This window comes from Xyrauchen texanus, chromosome 42, assembly GCF_025860055.1.
Source record: "Xyrauchen texanus isolate HMW12.3.18 chromosome 42, RBS_HiC_50CHRs, whole genome shotgun sequence".
In the NCBI taxonomy this organism is placed as follows: Eukaryota; Metazoa; Chordata; class Actinopteri; order Cypriniformes; family Catostomidae; genus Xyrauchen; species Xyrauchen texanus.
Window position 1 is genome coordinate 11,377,464 of NC_068317.1, and position 20,498 is coordinate 11,397,961.

General features: G+C 41.0%; 1 protein-coding gene across 4 annotated transcripts in view; it reads right to left on the reverse strand.

Moving 5' to 3' along the window:
* The window catches only part of LOC127635342 (E3 ubiquitin-protein ligase HECW1-like), a 115,490-nt gene extending 102,613 nt beyond the window's left edge, over positions 1 to 12,877 (reverse strand). For 2 of the 4 annotated variants that reach the window (XM_052115304.1, XM_052115302.1), the window contains exon 1: positions 12,761 to 12,876. Coding sequence is in view for 1 of the 4 variants with exons in the window: in XM_052115301.1 (XP_051971261.1) it covers positions 12,761 to 12,790 (30 nt within the window). In the remaining 3 variants the exon portion in view is untranslated. Of the gene's footprint in view, positions 1 to 12,760 lie in introns of all 4 variants that reach the window. The other 2 variants (XM_052115303.1, XM_052115301.1) reach the window with 2 other exon arrangements.
* Between the last annotated feature and the right edge of the window lie 7,621 nt (positions 12,878 to 20,498).

The following is a 20,498-nucleotide window of genomic DNA, read 5'->3' on the forward strand; positions in this document are numbered from 1 at the left end:
GGCGCCGTAAGCTCTCCACCCCGGAGAGGTTTTACGGCTCTTCAGGCGCTGACCAAGGGGTTTTTATCGCGAGGCAGCGGTGGTGTAACCCATAACCCGCCCTCGGCATTATGGACCCAGCGGCCCAACTTCGTGGGTTTGCGTCAGGGAGCCAAACCGTGGAGGCTTATATTATGGATTTTTGTGTCCTGGCGTACCAGGTGAATTTTAATGAGGTGGCTCTGAAGACCATTTTTCAATGTGGTCTGAATGAGCCAACCTCATCATTAATGCCTGGTGGTGGCTGCCCCTTAACCTGGCTCAGTTTATTGACCTCGCCCTACTGTACTCTGGTTCCTCGTTCACTGTGGGGAGGCAGACACTGAACCAGCGCTCCACACCAAGACCCCGTCTCGAAGCCTACCACGGCCCCAGTCCCTAAGCCTACCACGGCCAGCGAGCCAGCGCCCATGCCCGCCCACGGCCAGCGAGCGGCGCCCATGCCCGCCCACGACCAGCGAGCGGCGCCCATGCCCGCCCGCGACCAGCGAGCCGGCGCCCATGCCGCCACGACCAGCGAGCCTGCGCCCATGCCCGCCACGACCAGCGAGCCAGCGCCCATGCCCGCCACGGCCAGCGAGCCAGCGCCCCTGCCTGCCACGGCCGGTGAGCCAGCGCCCATGTCTGCCGCGGTCAGCGAGCCAGCGCCTGTAGCCTCGACCCCCTGAGCCAGCGCCTGTAGCCTCGACCGTCCCCATGGCCACGTCCCTGTTGGCCGAAGGCGTAAGAGAAGGAAGAGGGCCCCTTCTCCCCAGTCTCGTCTTGTGCTCAAGACCTCTGCTCCGCCCTCAGAGTCTTCCACGGCTCTGCAGACCTCTGCTCCGCCCTCAGAGTCTCCCACGGCTCTGCGGGTTCTGCTCCGCCCTCAGAGTCTCCCACGGCTCTGCCGGGTTCTGCTTCGCCCCTCTGAGCCCTCCTGGGCTCCGCCTCCACCAGTCTCCAAGGGCCCCTCCACGAGCCTCCTAGGGCTCCTCCTCCACGAGCCTCCCAGAGCTCTACCCCTCAAGTCCCTCAGGGCTCCACCCTTCAAGCCTCTCACGGCTCAGCCTCTCGAGTCTCTCAAGGCTCCATCCCTCGAGTCTTTCATGGCTCCACCCCTCAAGCCTCTCACGGCCTAGCCTCTCCGAGTCTTTCAGGGCTCCATCCCTCCGAGTCTTTCATGGCTCCACCCCTCAAGCCTCTCACGGCTCAGCCTCTCGAGTCTTTCATGGCTCCATCCCTCGCGAGTCTTTCATGGCTCCACCCCTCAAGCCTCTCCACGGCTCAGCCTCTCGAGTCTTTCATGGCTCCACCCCTCAAGCCTCTCACGGCTTCGCCTCTCTCGAGTCTTTCATGGCTCCACCCCTCAAGCCTCTCACGGCAGCCTCTCAGTCTTCAGGCTCCACCCCTCAAGCCTCTCGGCCGCCTCTCGAGTCTCTCAGGGCTCCTCCGCCTCTCAGGGCGTCCCCTCTCGAGTCTTTCATGGCTCCACCCCTCAAGCCTCTCACGGCCGCCTCTCGAGTCTCTCAGGGCTCCTCCGCCTCTCAGGGCTCCGCCCCTCCGAGTCTCTCAGGGCTCCTCCCCTCTCAAGCCTCTCAGGGCTCCCCCTCTCGAGTCTTTCAGGGCTCCTCCTCCTCTCAAGCCTCTCAGGGCTTCGTCTCTCAAGTCTTTCAAGGCTCCCCCCTTCAAGCCTCTCGAGCCTCCCAGGACTCGGCCACTAGAGGCTCCTATGGCTCCCCCTCCCGAGCCTCCTGGCTCCCTCCAGAGCCTCCTCGGCTCCACCTCCCGAGCCTCCCAGGGCTCGGCCACTAGAGGCTCCTATGGCTCTGCCTCCCGAGCCTCCTACGGCTCCCCCTCCAGAGCCTCCTACGGCTCCACCTCCCGAGCCTCCTACAGCTCTGCTCCCAAAGACTCCAGAGCTTCCTAGGGCTCCGCCTCTTGAGCCTTCCACGGCTCCACCACCCGAGCCTCCTACAGCTCTGCTCCCTAAGACTCCAGAGCCTTCTAGAGATTCAGCCTCTCGAGGCCTCCTACGGCTCCGCCTCTCGAGCCTTCCACGGCTCCACCACCCGAGCCTCCTACGGCTCTGCTCCCTAAGACTCCAGAGCCTTCTAGAGATTCAGCCTCTGGAGCCTCCTGCTGGCTCCGCCTCTAAAGCCTCCCTTGGCTCCACCTCCAGAGCCTACCAGGGCTTCACTCCTGGAGCCTTCTACGGTGCCACCACCCACGCGTCACCTCCCTCGGCTCTGCCTCCAGAGCCTTCCAGGGCTTCACCTCTGGAGCCTCCTCGGCGCCACCTCCCCGGCTCTGCCTCCAGAGCCTACCAGGGCTTCACTCCTGGAGCCTTCTACAGCGCCACCTCCCACGGCGTCACCTCCCTGGCTCTGCCTCCAGAGCCTTCCAGGGCTTCACCTCTGGAGCCTCCTCTGGCGCCACCTCCATGGGCTCCACTTCCTGAGCCTTCCAGGCCTTAGCCCCTAAAGCCTCCTTCGGCTCCACCTCCAGAGCCCACCAGGGCCTCGCCCCTGGGGCCTCCTGCGACTCCACCTCCCTCGGCTCCGTCTCCTGAGCCTTCCTCGGCTCTGCCTCCGGAGCCCCCGAGCCTCCCTCGGCGCCGCCTCTTCTGTCTCTCAATTCCCGCCTGCCGAGTCTCTCACGGCTCCGCCTTCCAAGGCTCAGTCTCCCAAGTCCTCCACGACTCCGCCTTTCATGGCTCCGCCCCTGAAACCTTTCCTCACTGGGTCTTGCCTGCTCCCCTTGTTACCGTTCCTCTACCTGTCCTGTGGCCTCTTCCTGGCCTCCGGACCCTATTCCTGTCCGGTGGTCACCTTCCAGACCCCGGACCCAGTCCCTGTCCTCCAGTCGCCTTCCAGACCTCCTGACCCAGTCTCTGCCCTATGGCTGCCCCTAGACCTCCCGACCACCCGCCTGTCCACTATGTTCCCCCTGACCTTGTCTTGAACTGCCCATTGACCCCCATGGACTGTTTCATTTCCCTTTTGTGCCTTCTGCCCCCTGAGCTCACACGCTCGTTCTGTTCCCATGAGATCACACTCTCGTTCTGTTCCCTCGAGATCACACTCTCGTTCTGTTCCCCGCGAGATCCACGCTCGTTCTGTCCCCTCGAGCTCACACACTCGTTCTGTCCCCTTGCGCTCCTCGCAGCCCAGCGTGGCCGTCAGGAGCCGTCCTTTCAGAGGGGAGTACTGTCACGAACCCCTTTTCTCTGCCCCATCTCAGCTTCCTCACACACGCACACTATCTCCCGTCTAGCACACAGGCACTCGCTTCCCGCTCCTCGCTCCGCCCCCTGAGCGTGACGCTCTTTTTCCTCCATCGGGCTTCCGCGCCAGTTTTGCTTTCTACGAGCTCTGCTCAGTAAGCGATCTCCCCTCTGGCGCACTTCGGCTCTTCAGCCTGAACATTATGACCACTTGCACTCCGCGCTTCCTATCCCCACACATTAGATTCACCTGCACTCGTCTCGTCACCTTCATTGTTCACACCTGCACCTTCCCTATAAATACCCAGCACTTCCGTTTCACGGGTGTTGGTTATTGTGTGTATTTAGTTTCCGTGCTTTGCCCCCGCTAGTCTCGCCTAGTTCTGAACTCCTCTTGTCTTCCTCTTAGCTTGCCAACTCTTCTTGTTCCCCTGTGTTTTGCTCCCTCTAGTCCCCTCTTGTTATTCATCCTGTTTACCCCGACATTGACCCTCGTTCCCCTCGACTACTCTCCCGGATTTGCCCCTTGTTTGTACTTTTGCCCGGACTGCTTTAATTTAATAAAGCAGTTTTCATCCGTCATTGTGACTGTCTCTACTTGTGTGTGTGTGTGTGTCGGGTTACACAGTGTTGGGGAAGCTACTTTGAAACTGTAGTTTGACAAGCTACAAGCTACTCATAAATTAAAGTAGTTAAACTACAGTCAATCATGTTAAACTACATGCTCTTTTGAAAAAGTAGCTAGCTGCACAACAAGTTACTATAAAAAAAAGTAGCTAGCTACATTCAAAAATTCAATTTATTAATTAATTAATGCATTAATTAAATATATTAATCGTATTAAATACATTTAATGAATAGTAACATTAATACATTTAATAATGACCATAAAATAAAATACAACAACAAAAATAAAAACAAATTTCACACTTTTCAGTCCCCCTGCTGTGGCCAAGTGAAGCCTACTTCCCTAAAGATCACAGTTTAATGACCAACTCTACATGGGCTAATGGAATGTGCTTGTCACATAATATTTAGTATGGACAATATATACTGTAGCCTGTATGAACAGAGACTTCAGAGGCTTATTTCTCCCCTGTTAACTGAATTTTCAGACTTTTTTGCCATTGATGCACAAGTTTCAGCTTTACATGTCACATACAGGGATAGCTCTACAAAAATCTCCCAGATATTAAGAGGCAATTTTGAAATCCTGGCCAGATGCTTTGTTCATGTATAAAAAAAGAGGACATGTCTGGTAAAAAGAGGACTTTTTGCCACCCTATAATAGACTGTCGCATAATAATACATTCCATAAAATTTATTTTACCACAGATTTGATTTATTTTACATGAAAACAATAGTTAACTAAATGCTAAGAAATTGAGAAATCAAATAGTTATGTATGATAGGAATTATTTCACTTGCTGTTCCCAATAATGCAGAGGTAATGAAATGAAATAAAGTGAAATAAACTTATTCAGAACAGAAAGAAACCCTTAAAAGGCAATACATTTTTGATTATCTTATTTAAAAGTATACTAAATATGCTGTTATGTTGTCTATTAACAACAAAATCTGCTTTTCCACAATCGGGACAAACAGTTCTCATTGCAAAACTGTACCGTTCCGTGCCGATCTGGGCCAGTTAACACGGTTCCGCTTTCCTTTTCCCACTATAGTGCCGTGAAATCAGTAGAATGTATGTAACAGATCCGCATGAGAGGTAAACATTGGAGTGAGTGTGGCACACACTCTGTGTTCCAGTTTTTAGGACTGCTTTGTCCATTAGTCTTACTCCGCTAAAAAAGACAAAGACACGAAACATGTTGCAAAAAGGAATGTAAAGAGAAAACGTTTTTCATAATTTGCTGAGGGCTTGTTTTTACCACCGGACACGGACATGCAGAAAAGTAAAAGTTCCCTGTTGCAAGGGCGTGGTTGAGTGTCCATCCAAAGAGAGGAAAAGCAGTAAGGATTCATCCCTGGGTGACAGTTAGGTCTAACAGCTGTTTCTTGTTGCAGTAATCAGGGAAGAGCGATAAGAGGAGCCCATGCCAGAGCCGAGGTAGAGAGAGAGAATTTAGTGTGTTTGAAGGAAGCTACCGTTGAGTCACTATTGTGTGTGAATAAAGAGTTTAACTTGTTTCCTCCTTCCCATACTGACCAGTACTACTACATTCCCAGAGTACCTTGAAAGGATATTTATTGACAAATTATTATATAAGCATTAAATGAAAATAGTATAATGAGAATATATTGATGAATTTGGAGTTTAAATGAGATAGTAATCTACTTCTCTAATGAAAAAGGCGTGTAGAAAAACATATGTAGGCTACAGTACTAGTTAAACCATCATAATGAAATTATGAAGATACACTAAATGTGTTGCAACATACTGAAGCCATTCTACCAGCACGGTAGAGCATGGCTGGTAACCGAGGCAAGAATTCTGAGCCAACAATGGTTTATAATGCAGAAATGTGCTCCAATGGAAATGCTACTTTAACCGTTCCGTACCGTGCTCAGAACCGTTCGGCTCAATGGTGGAAAAGTGACTAAAGTGTCTAAAACTCTGTTTGATTCATAGAATAGAATGGGGTTCTTCTATCAATTTGTACATCTTGTAAAAGTAAACAAAGTGTGGTCGGTCACTTTACATCATCATCAGACAATCTGTTCTTATCGTGAGTCGTAATAAGCTACCAGTAGATTGCAGTAATGCAGTATTTTAGTTTGTAATCAGCCGTTACAAAGGAAGAAGAAAAAAGAAGCTGTCTGATTCTGAGCAGCAGCTAGAATACTATTACTTTGCATTTTATTGTCATTTGTTTCATTTAATATTTATTCCTTTCAGATGGAAAACATTTATACATATAAATTATGTTATTCAAAGTGCATTTGAACAGCGGTGAAACACTTTCATATGATGTGTTACATTCATACGAGCAGACAGAGAAGTACGTTTGAAGTTAAATTAGAGCAGAAGAAATCAAAATAAACCTTGTGTAAATTGTCAGCTTTATGCTAAGCTAAAATGCTATTTCTAGCCATTTTATATGCACATGTTATCAAGCGCGATCATATTTATTTTATTAAGAAAATTCATCTTGGATCATAATTTCTTCTAGTAAGACCTTTGATATTTGGGCAAAAATCATATTCTTGATAATAATATTTGATAAATTCAAAAGATGAATTTGATTAATCTTGTTTTAGAAACAACATTAAGATATTTCGGTTTTTCAGAGAATGTATTTTTAACATGTGTATTTTGTCTTAATGTACTAGCAGAGTTTTTATAGTCAAAACAAGTGAAAAAATCTACCAGTGCTGAAGAAGTAATCCAAAGTATTGGAATATGTTACAAATGACATTTTACACAGCATGTATTCTGTAATCTGTAGTGGAATACATTTCAAAAGTAACCATCCTATCCCTACTTGTAGTTAGCTACTCCCCAACACTGAACATCTTTAACTAGTCTTGTCACACTCCCAGAGGCCTTTTTCATTGGTAGCCAATAGAGTTGAGGGAGGATCATAGTCCAACAACTTAAAAGCATCTATTCTTTAACAGACCTTCTTGACTATTTTTTACAAAGCACATATCAGTCTTTTATATTGACCTAGGCAGTCTGAATGTAAAATATTATGCAAAACCAGAAACAATCTACAATGGATTTGACAACAAAGATCCACATAGGACAATAAAACGACTAAAAATAATATTATGTTAAAGATAATACAAATATTAAATAGCCTCTGGTAACCTTGGCATCTGTGAGATACTAGAATAAGGACCAAAAAATAGCTATCTGTGGGTGTATCCTTTATTCAGCCATCTACATCTACAGATCAATTCAGAATGAATGGAAAGCAAATGTAGAATTGGCCAAAGATCAAAAGAGTTTAAGAGTTCAGAAATAATAATTAACCTTAACCCTAATATTTAACTAACAAGCTACTTTTTTTTTCTTTTTTCAACAAACAACAACAAAAATTTGTTTTGAACAATATAATAATAATATTATAAGAAATGTATTATTAGACACCATTTTACTATGAGGTGAGACATGTTGGGAGAGCCCTCTCTCTAGAGCAAGAGAATGTAGTGAAGCGTGACAGCACTAGTGCATGAGAGGGATTGCAGTATATATAGGTCAACACTCACAAGGAGCGGTTATGAAGTTAACGTTCGCTCCCTCTGGCACACTGTGTGTTTTCCCATTAACAGCCATCATGAGCAGCTTTTAGAAAAGACAAACTATTTTCATATTTCAAGTTTGATATGGACTATAGAAAAGGCCATTTTAAAACGAATGTGTATTAAACTGTGCAAAGCGTTATGCAGTTAACATTAATGATATGTGAAGTGGTGCTTTAGCTATATTTTTTTTCCAGTTGTCCCCAGAAATTAACTGAAAAAAAAAATTCAGCAATCCCTCACTAGTTAAAAAGGCTAGTAAATTCTCCAAATCTGCTTTAAAGAGGACCTATTATGCTAAATACATTTTTACATGATGTTTAAACAAAGTTTAATACAAAGTTTGAGCTGAAAATTCACAGACACATTCTGGGGACACCAAAGAGTTAAATTACATCTTGTGAAAAGGGCATAATAGGTGCCCTTTAAATCTACTGTTATTGACAGTTTTGTTTGAGGGTTAGGTTAAGGGTTAGTATATAAATGATTAATACCTTATATAAACTGTTACCTCTATAAGTGTGTGTGTGTGTGTGTGTGTGTGTGTGTGTGTGTGTGTGTGTGTGTGTGTGTGTGTGTGTGTGTGTGTAGTATGTGTGTGTGTGTGTGTAAATGTATTTGCAAAACCCATGATTGTCCCAGAAGATAAATACCACTCTGCACCATGGGCCTGTTTTATCAACCTTATGAGCAACCCTAAAAATCAGTCCTAACCTCACATCCGGTAAAAGCCATACTGGCTGCATAATAAAACTATCTTTCTAGCATTCAACACAATGTGGCATTACATCAAAGTGCTAGATCATTGAAACAAGAAGCATATGAAGACAATAAGTTATTGTTATTACTAAAATGAATCTCCATCCACCTGAAGGAGGATTTTTAGAAATAATGAACCTCCTGTTTGTCACACTGCTAATGGTGATACTGTAAGTGTGACACCACAATTCTTACCAGCCAAAGTCCCTCACAACAAGAATTAGGCTTCATAACAGAAATAAATGGGTATCAGTTGACCAATCCAAAACGTCTGGGATGGCCTAATGCACAAATAACAAGAGCATATTTGATTGGGTTACTCTCTGTTCTACTATGGATGAAGTCAGTAGAAGACCCTCAAATTACACAACACTGCCTGGAAACTAGTAAATTGAAACCATGGAATGGAATGCTCAAGCGCAAGAAAGTTCTAACAAAGTAGCAAAAATACTAAACGCAAGAATGTGTTCTATACAGTTTTGTTAATTCTGTTGGTGTCGGAAATTATTATTTTCGTATAAAAAAAATAAAACAAACGGAGAAAAAAGTAAATAGATCAATTGTGCTTTTTTTGTTTTTTGTCCAGACCAATTAAGTTATTCGAGAATACATAAAGAATGCAGGTCACAAGTAAAAATGACTTTAATACACCTCTCCGATGATTAACATATTTTCAATTTCTGAGTAAAAATATATTATAAATAATATTTTTGTTAAAGTAAAAAAAAGTGGTGTAACCATGTAAAAATAAATAAATTAATAAATTCAAGTCTAATTAAAAGCCGAAATTCGAGGAAATTTTTATTTTGGCATTAAAGGAATAATCTTTTATTATTATTTTTTAAAAAGCATTGATTGTGTAAATATTTTAAAAACTTTTGTCTGCCAAATAAAAGTCAAATATACAGGCAGCCATGTTGTCATGTGACAAATAAATTAAATTTATTTAACTTTTTTGTTAAACTGCTTGACATTTTTAAGTCAATAAAATTTCATTATTATTATTATTTATTTATTTGTGTACCTACATGCTATAAATGTTCTTTAAAAAAAATTATGAAACCAACATGAACGTAAATATTACATTTCCGAGAACTTGATACATATGTTTTAAACTCGATAAAAAAATACAATTAATAACAATAAATAAATAAATAAATACATTTATAACCTCGGGCAACTTTTTTTGTCAGTGGCCCATATGTGAATCACAAAAGATATGAACATAATAAGGGTAATTTCACTGTCAATACCTTGACTAAGCCTATTGATTCTGTCCTTTTGAAAATAAATTACCAGACAGCTGTTCTAATGTTTCTGCAGTACATTACAGATAGCAAAACATTTAATGATGTGGTTAAGCCTCATGGATATAAGGGAATCCAAAAGCCTCCACTTGGATGCCATTATGGTAGATAAAACATGATAAAGTGCCCTCGACGGTTGCCCAATGTGCAAGAAAATGTGATAGAGTGCCCTCTAGGCTGCCCCTCTAGTGGAGAAAATGTGATGCAGTGCCCTCTGGTGCCCCAATGTGCGATAAAGCGTGATGCAGTGCACTAATGGGCACCCTTCCAATGGAAAAGAATTGTGATGCAGTGCCCTCATAGGTGCCCCTTTGTGTGAGGAAATGTGATTTAGTGTCCTAGTTGGTGCCCTTCCAATGGAGATAATGTGATGTAGTGCCATGTAGGCTGACCTACATGCTAGAAAATTTGTTGGCCTCTACGGGCTCCTACATGCAAGACAATGTGCCCTCATGGGTTGCCTCTATAGTGGAAAATGCCCTCTTGGTGCCCCTGTTTTTCTTTTTTTATATATTCTTTTAAAAAGCAGTTTAGTTGCAACATGATTCTACCTCAGTGTCATTTATGTTTGGAGCCAATAAACACATCCAGACAGTTTTAGAATCATTAGCATGTAGAAGTTAAAAAGTTAGCATGGAACTCGCAAGGCAAAATGGGGCGTTCAGGAGTCATGATGAAAGTAGCACATATTTAAACAAAGGAAACTTTCTTGAACTTGTTCAGGTACTAGCCAAATATTATTGCACCATCAAAATGCAACTTGATAATATCAGTCACATCCAGTCACAACAAAAATAGCCACAGATGTCTCTGTTGTCCTAAAAGACACAGAATGACATAAACAAGGCGCTTACCACTTATGTCAGAAGAGTCATTCTCAAAGAAATGGATGAATCAAAAATATTCTCCATTCTCTTGGATGAGACAACTGATGTTTCCCATGTAAAGCAGGTGTCTTTTGTTGTTCGCTTTGTCCATGAGATGAAAATCAAGGAGCGATTTTTACAAGTTTGTGGCATGACAGGAAGTATGAGTAAAGAATTAGAGAATGTTGTAATCACTCTTTGAGGAAAATGGGTTGAAAATGGAAAACATAAGGGGCCAAGGCTGCGGTGGAGCTGCAAATATGAGCAGAAGCTACAGGGGTCTGCAGTCGCAAATTCTGAGCCATAATGAAAAAGCTTTATATGTGCACTGCCATGCTCACTTTCTGCACTTTGTCTTGGTAGAGTGCCAAATCAAGTCAACATTTTTTAATTTAGTTGAGATGCTATACACTTTCAAAGCCTCATCTACAAAGTGTCATGCAGCATTTGTGAAAATGCAACAATCTATGCACCCTAGCCAGAGAGTCCATGAGCTAAAAAGGCTGGTGGGCTTGCAGAGAAGATGCCCTGAGAATGCTGAAGAAGATCCTTTCTGCCCTAGTGCAGCTGCTTCAGACATAGTTGAGAGTGATCCACCAGACTCTGCAGCAGGTGATGCACGGATGCTCTTGCATTGAGTCGATTTTGAATTTATTCTATGCATGGAAATCACCACTCCTGTTTTCACTGAGACTGCCATTGCTTCTTCTGCACTCCAGAGAAAGGACCTTGACCTGTCAGTGTTATACACCATTGTGGAAGGGGGCATGGGAAGGGTTAAAGCAATGAGGAAAGATGAGGAATTCAAGGTCCTCTTTTCAAAAGCCACAGAACAAGCGGGGCAGCTGGTATTGAAGAAAATCTTGACACTGAACTCAAGGTGTTCTGCTCATCCTATCCTCCTCCAACCAGCAATGTACAAGCTAAATTCAACGATGTAGACAACAGTTTTCCCTACCCTGACTAAGCTCCTCAAAATATATGTCACATTGTCAGTTACAACCGCTTCAGTATAGCGGTCATTCTCAAAAATGAAGCTGATCCAGACCCAGCTCAGGAACAGATGTGGGAAAGGCAGGCTCTCAGATCTTCTGCCTCTATCCATTGAGAGGGACATCCCAGTTGACCCGAACAAGGTCAGTGATATTCACAAACACATGGCCAAAAGAAGAATTCTACTCTGATTCCACCACCCTGACTATCTCCATACAGCTCATTCTCAGTGACATAACTTGTGTTTGTGTGTGTGTCTGTGTGTGTGTGTGGGCAGGTTTGAGTGGTTATCAAGGACATGTTTTGTAGGTTACAAACTGGTAATTACAAGAGTATTATGTTATAAATGTGGTTTATGAGGACATTCCTAGTATCCCCGTAATTCAAATCGCTTAAAAACACACAAAACTATGTTTAACGAACTTGAAGCAGATGGAGGATTATATAAAACAACAGTTTCAAGCAGATAATCCAAAAGGTGTAATCAATGTCCAGGCAGAGGTTGTAAACAAGGAAACAGCAATCAAAGTTAAACAAATCCAAAACAGTAATCCACACTCATAAATCTTAAAGGTATGCAAGGTTGGTATGCGAGAAGCAAACATTGATATGGAAAAACCCTTAGTAAGGCAGGATAGAACTGGCAATACTTAGCAATACGTCTGTGCGTTAACAGAGCTTAACTACAAAAAAAAAAGAACAAAATTAGTAAACTTGAAACAGGTGTATGGAAGATGGCTGAAGCAAGGATTCTGGGAGATGTAGTTGGTAATGTTTTAGTATTCAGGAGATAGCTCCCTCTGGTGGTTTCATGAATGATCTGTGAGCTGAGACGTTACATTATGTTTTTTTGAACATTTAAAAATGCAGAATTTTTTTTGTGATGGTTAGGGAATATAACATATAGTTCATACAGTATAAAAATAATTATGACTATGGAGAGTCCTCATAAGGATAGCCGCACCAACCCTTTTTATGTTATTTTTAATCCACTAATTATGTATTATATATATTTTCATGTAATTCAGATCATCATGATTACATTAGTGTGCAATGAGTGTGTAAACAGCATCATGTTCAAAAACACCTCACCATCACTCTATCATGTCATGTGCTTCTATATTGAATGTAAGCACAAAGACAGCGAGAAAGAGGGAGAGAAAGATAGATCACTTCCATCATCTCTTAGCACCAGTCGCACAGTGTGAAAGATGCCAATGAAGAATTCTCATTGGAACAAAACACACGCACTCCACAACTGACTAAATGACATCTCAACATGTCTCAAGAGCGTTTGCAGAGCAATAACTTCGCGTCACCGCTCAGCTAAACCGCTTCACGTGCATGCACACACATCGACAGTAAACAGCAATTACAATGAAACATACCTGCGACAGAATGACCTGTCGGTGAATCATAATCCCACTCCAACGGCGAGTTTAAAACCAAAACGCGTTAATCACGTCCAGAAGTATCCAGTAGAGAGACATTTCGACCATACAACCGAGAACGCGCGGTCCAGTGACCGCTACTCTCTCCCCGCATCAGCACCACGGACAGCAGCCAATCAACATCCGTCAGGTTCTCCAACGTAATACTTTGACTCCTCCTCCAGCCTGGCTCCTCCCACCAAGGAGCTCCATCTATTATATTTGTGTAGTTGGCATGTCCAGATAAACTTTTATCATGTAAATGAAAATAAACTTCTCCCCTAAATAAAACTTTGGATACATTTCATAATAATTTAAATTAAATTAACAAACATATAATGCAGAATATTAGTTTATGTACTTCAAAACATCTATGAACATGTAAATTAAAGTTTTGTGACATTTCAAACTATTTAAAAGTACATTAATATAGATATGCTTTGCATTATATTATGTAATAATATTTGTTAAGGAATAGTTCACCCAAAAAGCTAATTTTGTCAAAATGTACTCAAACACATGTCAACAATGAAACACATAATTAAATGTTGGGCAGAAAGTGGAAGCTGCTCTTTTCCATACAAATAAATCAGATGGTGATGTTTCTTCAGCCAAGCACCAAACAGGAAAAAAAGAGCACCATTCAAGTATCATAAAGTTCATATGACTAGTATTCTATATTCAATTTGTACAGATACCATATGATAACTTTGAGTGAGTAACAGGCCAAACTTTAAGATAATATTCACTGATAATTTCTCGAATCCCATTTGCAATTTATTTAAAGTGCTTTTTGTCCTTTTTGGCACTCGACAGCATAATTCAACATCCTTTTTCTACTTGCATAAAAAACAGAAGCTTAGATATTACGCCTAATGATTGATTTTTTTTGGTGTTTCACTGAAGAAAATAAAAAGGGGTTGGAACAACATGGGACTGAATAAATGATGACAAAATGTTAATTATTTTATTGATACTAATAAAATGTATTCATACTTTATTTTAGCATTCATGTTACAATGTATTTACATAATTCATTACAATTACAAGTAATAATAAAACTACTTGTACATGTAATTATTTTATATAGTTCCTTATACCTACATATTGTTATCATTATTAATTTTGTAGTTAGTTATTGTAACAAGCAATATGTGTAACACGGACAATGTACATAAAGTGTTCCCTGGAATTTAATATTATAAAGTGCAAAAGCTTTAAATATGTTTTCAGCACAATGGACACTTATGTGTTTAAGTAGCAGCTGCTGAACATGATAACTGTAAAAGCCTAAATAGGGTATATGAACAGATCATGGTTAACATATTTTATGTTATTAAATACTTCCTGACTTCATTGTCTTGAATTTACTGACAAAAAAAAAACACACACATGTTGTATTTTAAAGTGAAAGTACACTACAGCTGTTTAGAAATACACATATTTAAATTGTATCAGGTGTAATTTTGCGTTTGTCCTGCAAGTGTCTGCATATGTCGATGTGCTTATGATGCTCTTAGCACCATATGAGTACTCCAAAGCACTCGTAAATCTTCAAGCATTTTCAAGTACTACTTAAATTACGATGATTTTGGGAAACTTGTCCACAAAATTATGATGTATCGTAAGATGGATTCTACGATATATGTAGGCTTTACGAAGCTTTTGGGAAACGAGGCCCAGAATCTGCCATTGCTAGTTCAAACCAAATGATGCGTCCAAGTCTCTCAAAAATGTAACTTTAGAACTAGTATCATGGCTTGGGCTGTTTCTTACAAGTTATTGGAGAAACAAGGATGTCTTTAAGCACAGAGATTTGACTGGATTTCTTGAATCTTTTAACTATATTGTATTCTGTAGAAGGTGAAATGCCCAAAGTCATTCCAATTTGTCTGTGGGGAACATTGTTTTTTGAAAGCGCTGGATAATTTGCTGACGCATCTGTTGGCAAACTGGCGAGCTTTGAACCATCCTTGCTCTTGAAGGCCTAGACGTTTTTTGTAAGCTCCTAATATAACACGATTACCTCACTTGTTTCACATTACCTTGCTATTTCAACTCATCTGATTATTAAATAAGTCCTAAATTCCCCCTTTTTCAACTTTGGAGCGTGCTTCAATCATCCAATATAAAATTACTGTATATATTAATAATAAAACAATATATAAAATTTACAAGGTAAAACATCAAATATTGTTGTGGTGCTTTTAATATAGCACAGGGTGAATCGAATTTATGTATCACTCTTTATTTTGTTAACTTGTGTATATATAAATATGTATATATGTATGTTTATGGTATATGACTATACCTGTTATCTTTTATATTCTACACACATGGGAAGAATCAATATAAGTTTTCATGTTTGATTATTTTGACACTACATTCCATTGTTATTTATAATTTAAAATCCTTGTCTACAGATTTACAGAATTTGAATAGTGAAACAAATATCATTTCCATTCCTGGAAATCTCTTAAGAGAAAATAATAATTTTCAAAAATAGTGAATGTGTGTCTTCACCTTTCTGATGAGACTACTGTTTTTAATTGCAGGTTTTATTATTTGTTATTATTTGATATTTGTTTTTTATTTGCAGGTTCTCAATTCTTTATATAATACATATTTTGTGTAACTGACACGCCCATTGATTACTTAATATGTATTAATCACTTAAACATGAATGACTATGAATGCTATCTATTGAATCTGGAAAACCATACTGTCAAGAGTCAACATCATCTGTGAAGTAAACATACATTAATTGTAAGTCCTTCATTTTTACTAATTTATTATTTATTTATTTATTGTGGAAGCCCAAGGTGTCCTTCATCACAGGCAGTTAAAAATGGCAGACTTCTCTATTTATTTTGTAGAATTACACAATGTCATTATCTTTACAGTGCTGAAGTGACGGATATTAAACAGAGGTGCTGGAAGACGTGTTGGCGCCCCAGTGGAATAGCGACTGCACCTTAATAATTTTGTGGCTAGTCGAGCCACAAAATGGACTTGCCCTTCGAGACGTGCCCTTCGATAGATCCTGTCTCTCCCGTGTATAAAATGCTGCTGCTAATGTCTGAATAATATCATCATTGGTCAAAATATTTTAATGATCTCAGGAAAAAATGAAATGTCAATTTTCCAGGACACTGTATTTTAAAGTTGATAAAAAAAAATCAAAATAACTTTACAGATCTTTATCGTAAAGGGTTTAAACAATGTTTTCCATGCTTCTTAAATTAACCATAAACAATTAATGAACATGCACCTGTGGAACGGTCGATAAGACACTAACAGCTTACAGACGGTAGACAATTAAGGTCAGAGTTATAAAAACTTAGGACACTAAAGAGAACTTTCTACTGACTCTGAAAAATACCAAAAGAAAGATGCCCAGGGTCACTGCTCATCTGTGTGAACATGCCTTAGACATGCTGCATGGAGGCATGAGGACTGCAGATGTGGCCAGGGCAATAAATTGCAATGTCCGTACTGTGAGATGACTAAGTTAACGCTACAGGGAGACAGGATGGACAGCTGATCATCCTCGCAGTGGCAGACCATGTGTATCAACACCTGCGCAGGATCGGTACATCGAATATCACACCTGTGGGACAGGTACAGGATGGCAACAACAACTGCCCGATGTTACACCAGGAATGCACAATCCCTCCATCAGTGCTCAGACTGTCCGCAATAAGCTGAGAGAGGCTGGACTGAGGGCTTGTAGGCCTGTTGTAAGGCAGGTCCTTACCAGACATCACCGGAAACAAAGTCACCTATGGGCACAATCCCATCTTCGCTGGAACAGACAGTACTGGTAAAACGTTTTCTTCACTGAAGAGTCGTGGTTTTGTATCACCAGGTGTGATGGTCAGACTCGCGTTTATCATCGAAGCAATGGGCATTACACAGAGGCCTGTTCTCTGGAGCGGGATAGATTTGGAGGTGGAAGGTCTGTCATGGTCTGGGGCGTTGTGTCACAGCATCATCGGACTGAGCTTGTTGTCATTGCAGGCAATCTCAGCACTGCACGTTACAGGGAAGAGATCCTCCTCCCTCATGTGTCCTCCTCCCTTCCTGCTGGCTCATCCTGACTTGACCCTCCTGCATGACAATGTTACCAGCCATACTGCTCGTTCTGTGCGTGATTTCCTGCAAGACAGGAATGTCAGTGTTCTGCCATGTCCAGCGAAGACCCTGGATCTCAATCCCATTGAGAACGTCTGGGACCTGTTGGATCGGAAAGTTAGGGCTAGGGCCATTCCCACCAACTTGCAAGTGCCTTGGTGGAAGAAAGGGGTAACATCTCACATCAAGAACTAGCAAATCTGGTGCAGTCCATGCAGCTGGTGGCCACACCAGATACTGACTGTTACTTTTGATTTTGACCGATGCTCACGTGCCCATTGTAGGTCCATTCAGTGGTGGACAGGTGTCAACATGGACACTCTGACCAGTCTGCGTCTACGCAGCCCCATACGCAGCAAGCTGAAATTCACTGTGTTCTGACACCTTCATGGCCAGCATTACGTTTTTCATCAATTTGTGCAACAGTAGATCTTCTGTGGGATCGGACCAGACGGGCTAGCCTTCGCTCCCCACATGCATCAACGAGCCTTGGTGCCCACAACCCTGTCGCCGGTTGTCCTCCCTTGGACCACTTTTGGTAGGAACTAACCACTATACTGAAAACTCCCCACAAGTGTGTGTGTGAAATGCTTTTGCATTCATTGACTCGTTCGTTCATCTCTGATCAAATCAGTTAAAATCATTTCCGTATTTTTTAATTTTTTCATTAGAACGTCCTTTGATACTAACACTATAACGCCATTTGACGTGTGAAGAATGGAGAAAAAACTAGCTGAGAATAAAAAAAGAGCAACAACGATCTCTAGCGGACATATTTGTGTATTACAGATGAAAATAGTAACTATTTTAGCATGTTTGTAATCTTTTTTAGTCTGTCAGACAAATAATTTCATTCGTTTTTTCCATATTTATTATTTATTTAATTATCATAAATCTACATTTACACAGTATTCGCGCTAAAACAAGGAGTTTATTTGCCTTTGTTGTTTCTTGTTGTTGTTTTTTGCATTTTATGAGGCAATGCATTACAGACTTCTATGTTCGAAAGTGTGTTCATCCCGTTTCCATTGCAGAGTTACTTTCAGACAAGAAGAGATATGGGAGTCTATGTCCAGGACACTTATTTATTTGATATTCACCTCCACAACCACATGTAAGTTTTATCGTGTGACTTCTCACAGATGTCTACGCAGCCCCTCCTGTTATCTTTGGTGTAATTTATGTTAGAAATTTGCAAGGGGATTTCACACTATAAATGAATAGTTGATATCACAGCATTTCGGTGATATGCCTTCCTCTCTGTTCAAATGTGTTAAATCATGTCGATGTCTTGATAAAATCCTGGCCAAAACACTCCTACACAACAGTAGTGTCAGTATCACCTCTGCGCCTGTATGAGGCGCTATTGAGTCGTGTAAAGAGTTCACATTCATGGCACACTTCACAAGCTCATTTATGGCCCTGGCCCAATACCCACACTTGCTGTTTTGGTCTTGCCTACTTACCCACTTGTCTTACATATTTCCGGTGTTTGGCCACTAGTGTACAAGTACACGTTAAGTGTGCGTGTGTGTATGACATTTGATTGCAGGTTGTGACACTCATAGACAACGATCTTGGTGTTGATTGTGACAGATATTTTTGTATTTTCACTCAGCTGAAGACTGATTATTTTTGGTAGGGGGTGACTGTTATAGCCTACTTAAAACAATTAATAACTGAAAATTTTACCCAACTTTGTATTTATTAATACACTGGGACATACATAATGTGTTATAGAAATTATGTAATACATTTTTTAATGTACAAAATATTTGTAAAAGTTAATTATGTTTACTCATTTGGATTTTCAATATGTTACACATTAAAAACTGTTTAACTGTAAAATTGTACTGTCCATAATTGGTGTAAAATATGAAATAAGCAATTTCTTTCTGTATTCTATAAACCTGTGTGATTCATTAATAGCTACAATATTCAAACCATTTAAATGATATGCTTTGGCTTGCATTTATATAAGACAACCAAAGACTGCTTAACACAACTTATCAGTATATGACTTCATACAACAAATAAAAAGCATTACAACAATTTTAAATACATAAAGATGAGAAAGAAACTGTGATAGTATTTCATAATTTTAAAACAACATTTACTAGACCATATATTGAATGCCGCACTGGCTGATAAATTACCAAAATCACCAGCAGTATTAGACAAGGACAAACAAAATAATATGATTATTGTGATATAGTGAGAAGGATAACAAAGAGGTATATAAATATACACATACAAAATATTTTGTAATTATGATGCTGCTGTTAAGTCATCCCAAACACGTTACATAATGTTGAATATATTAATTTATAATAAAATAAATAAATGCTTCACTTACGTTTCACTATCTGATTCTAATAAAAAACGTATGTTGAAAAGAGTTCCTTGACGTCATCATGGAGAAAATACACAGATCGCTCAAGTAGGTGGGGTGTTGCCCCTGATGGCGATGAACTCTGGGATACACTTAGCCTGAAAGACTGCTCCGTAGCGGTATTCGCGCTAATGTGGATTTAGTGTGGGTTAAGTGCACTGAGCTTTGGCATGTTTTAGACATGGTACGGTCTTGAACGCTTACTTCCTGTCCCATGCACGTGCACTCAAGTGGCCAAGACAGCTAGTATAGGTATTGGGACAGGCCATCTGCTGGGGTCTGTGGGGTGAATGCAATAAACCAAACTCAGTCATGGAAACATGATGTTCAGTGACACATTATACAGACATTTATTGACATACTTTATACTGCTGCATACAGAAATTCTCAATGATGGAAAATAATTATATACTCTCATTATACAATTTAGTGTTTTGCTATTCATAAAAAGCCTCTGAACAGAACAGATGATCTCTTTATCTCTCTTTCTTTTCTAAATTTACCAGTTTATACTGTATATGGGTGTTTCTTCAACTTCTGACACTTTAGGTACTGTTGATTTCTATGTGGTCAAATAAAAAATATGTGTTTGTACCTTGACTTTTCTTTGTTTTCTTCAAACATCACGTCTCATATTTCATCTCAAGCATGCTCTTTACTGACACTTTTGTGGACTTGGTAAACAAGTACACAAATTATTTAAAAAAAATGATAATAAAAAAATTTAGAAATCATTTCCACACAATTACTTTTAAACTGTTTAAATGTGTATTATTGTTTTTTGTTTAGATTATTAATAGTTTATGTAATAATACTTATGCGTATATTTTTGTAATGGATTTTCATAGTTTAAAGGTGCTCTTAGTGACTTTCTGCTCATGTCATCTTGGACTTACATTGACACCTAGTGTACATTGACACCTTCCAACCACGGATATACTTTGTTCACGGCGATGGAAGAGATGCTGGCAACACATCTCTCTCCTTCTTCGGCGACCACATGGAAATCGAGGCCTACTCTTCCCTTGAAGACATGCAGAGTTACATCGTCCTTGTTGGGCCAGGCAGTTTTGGCTTTGCTCATGCTGGCGGTTTTGCAAGCCTACCACAGCCATTTTATGAGGGATTTAGGTGAGGGAGCTGAAGCAATCATGGAACTGCACCGAGCTT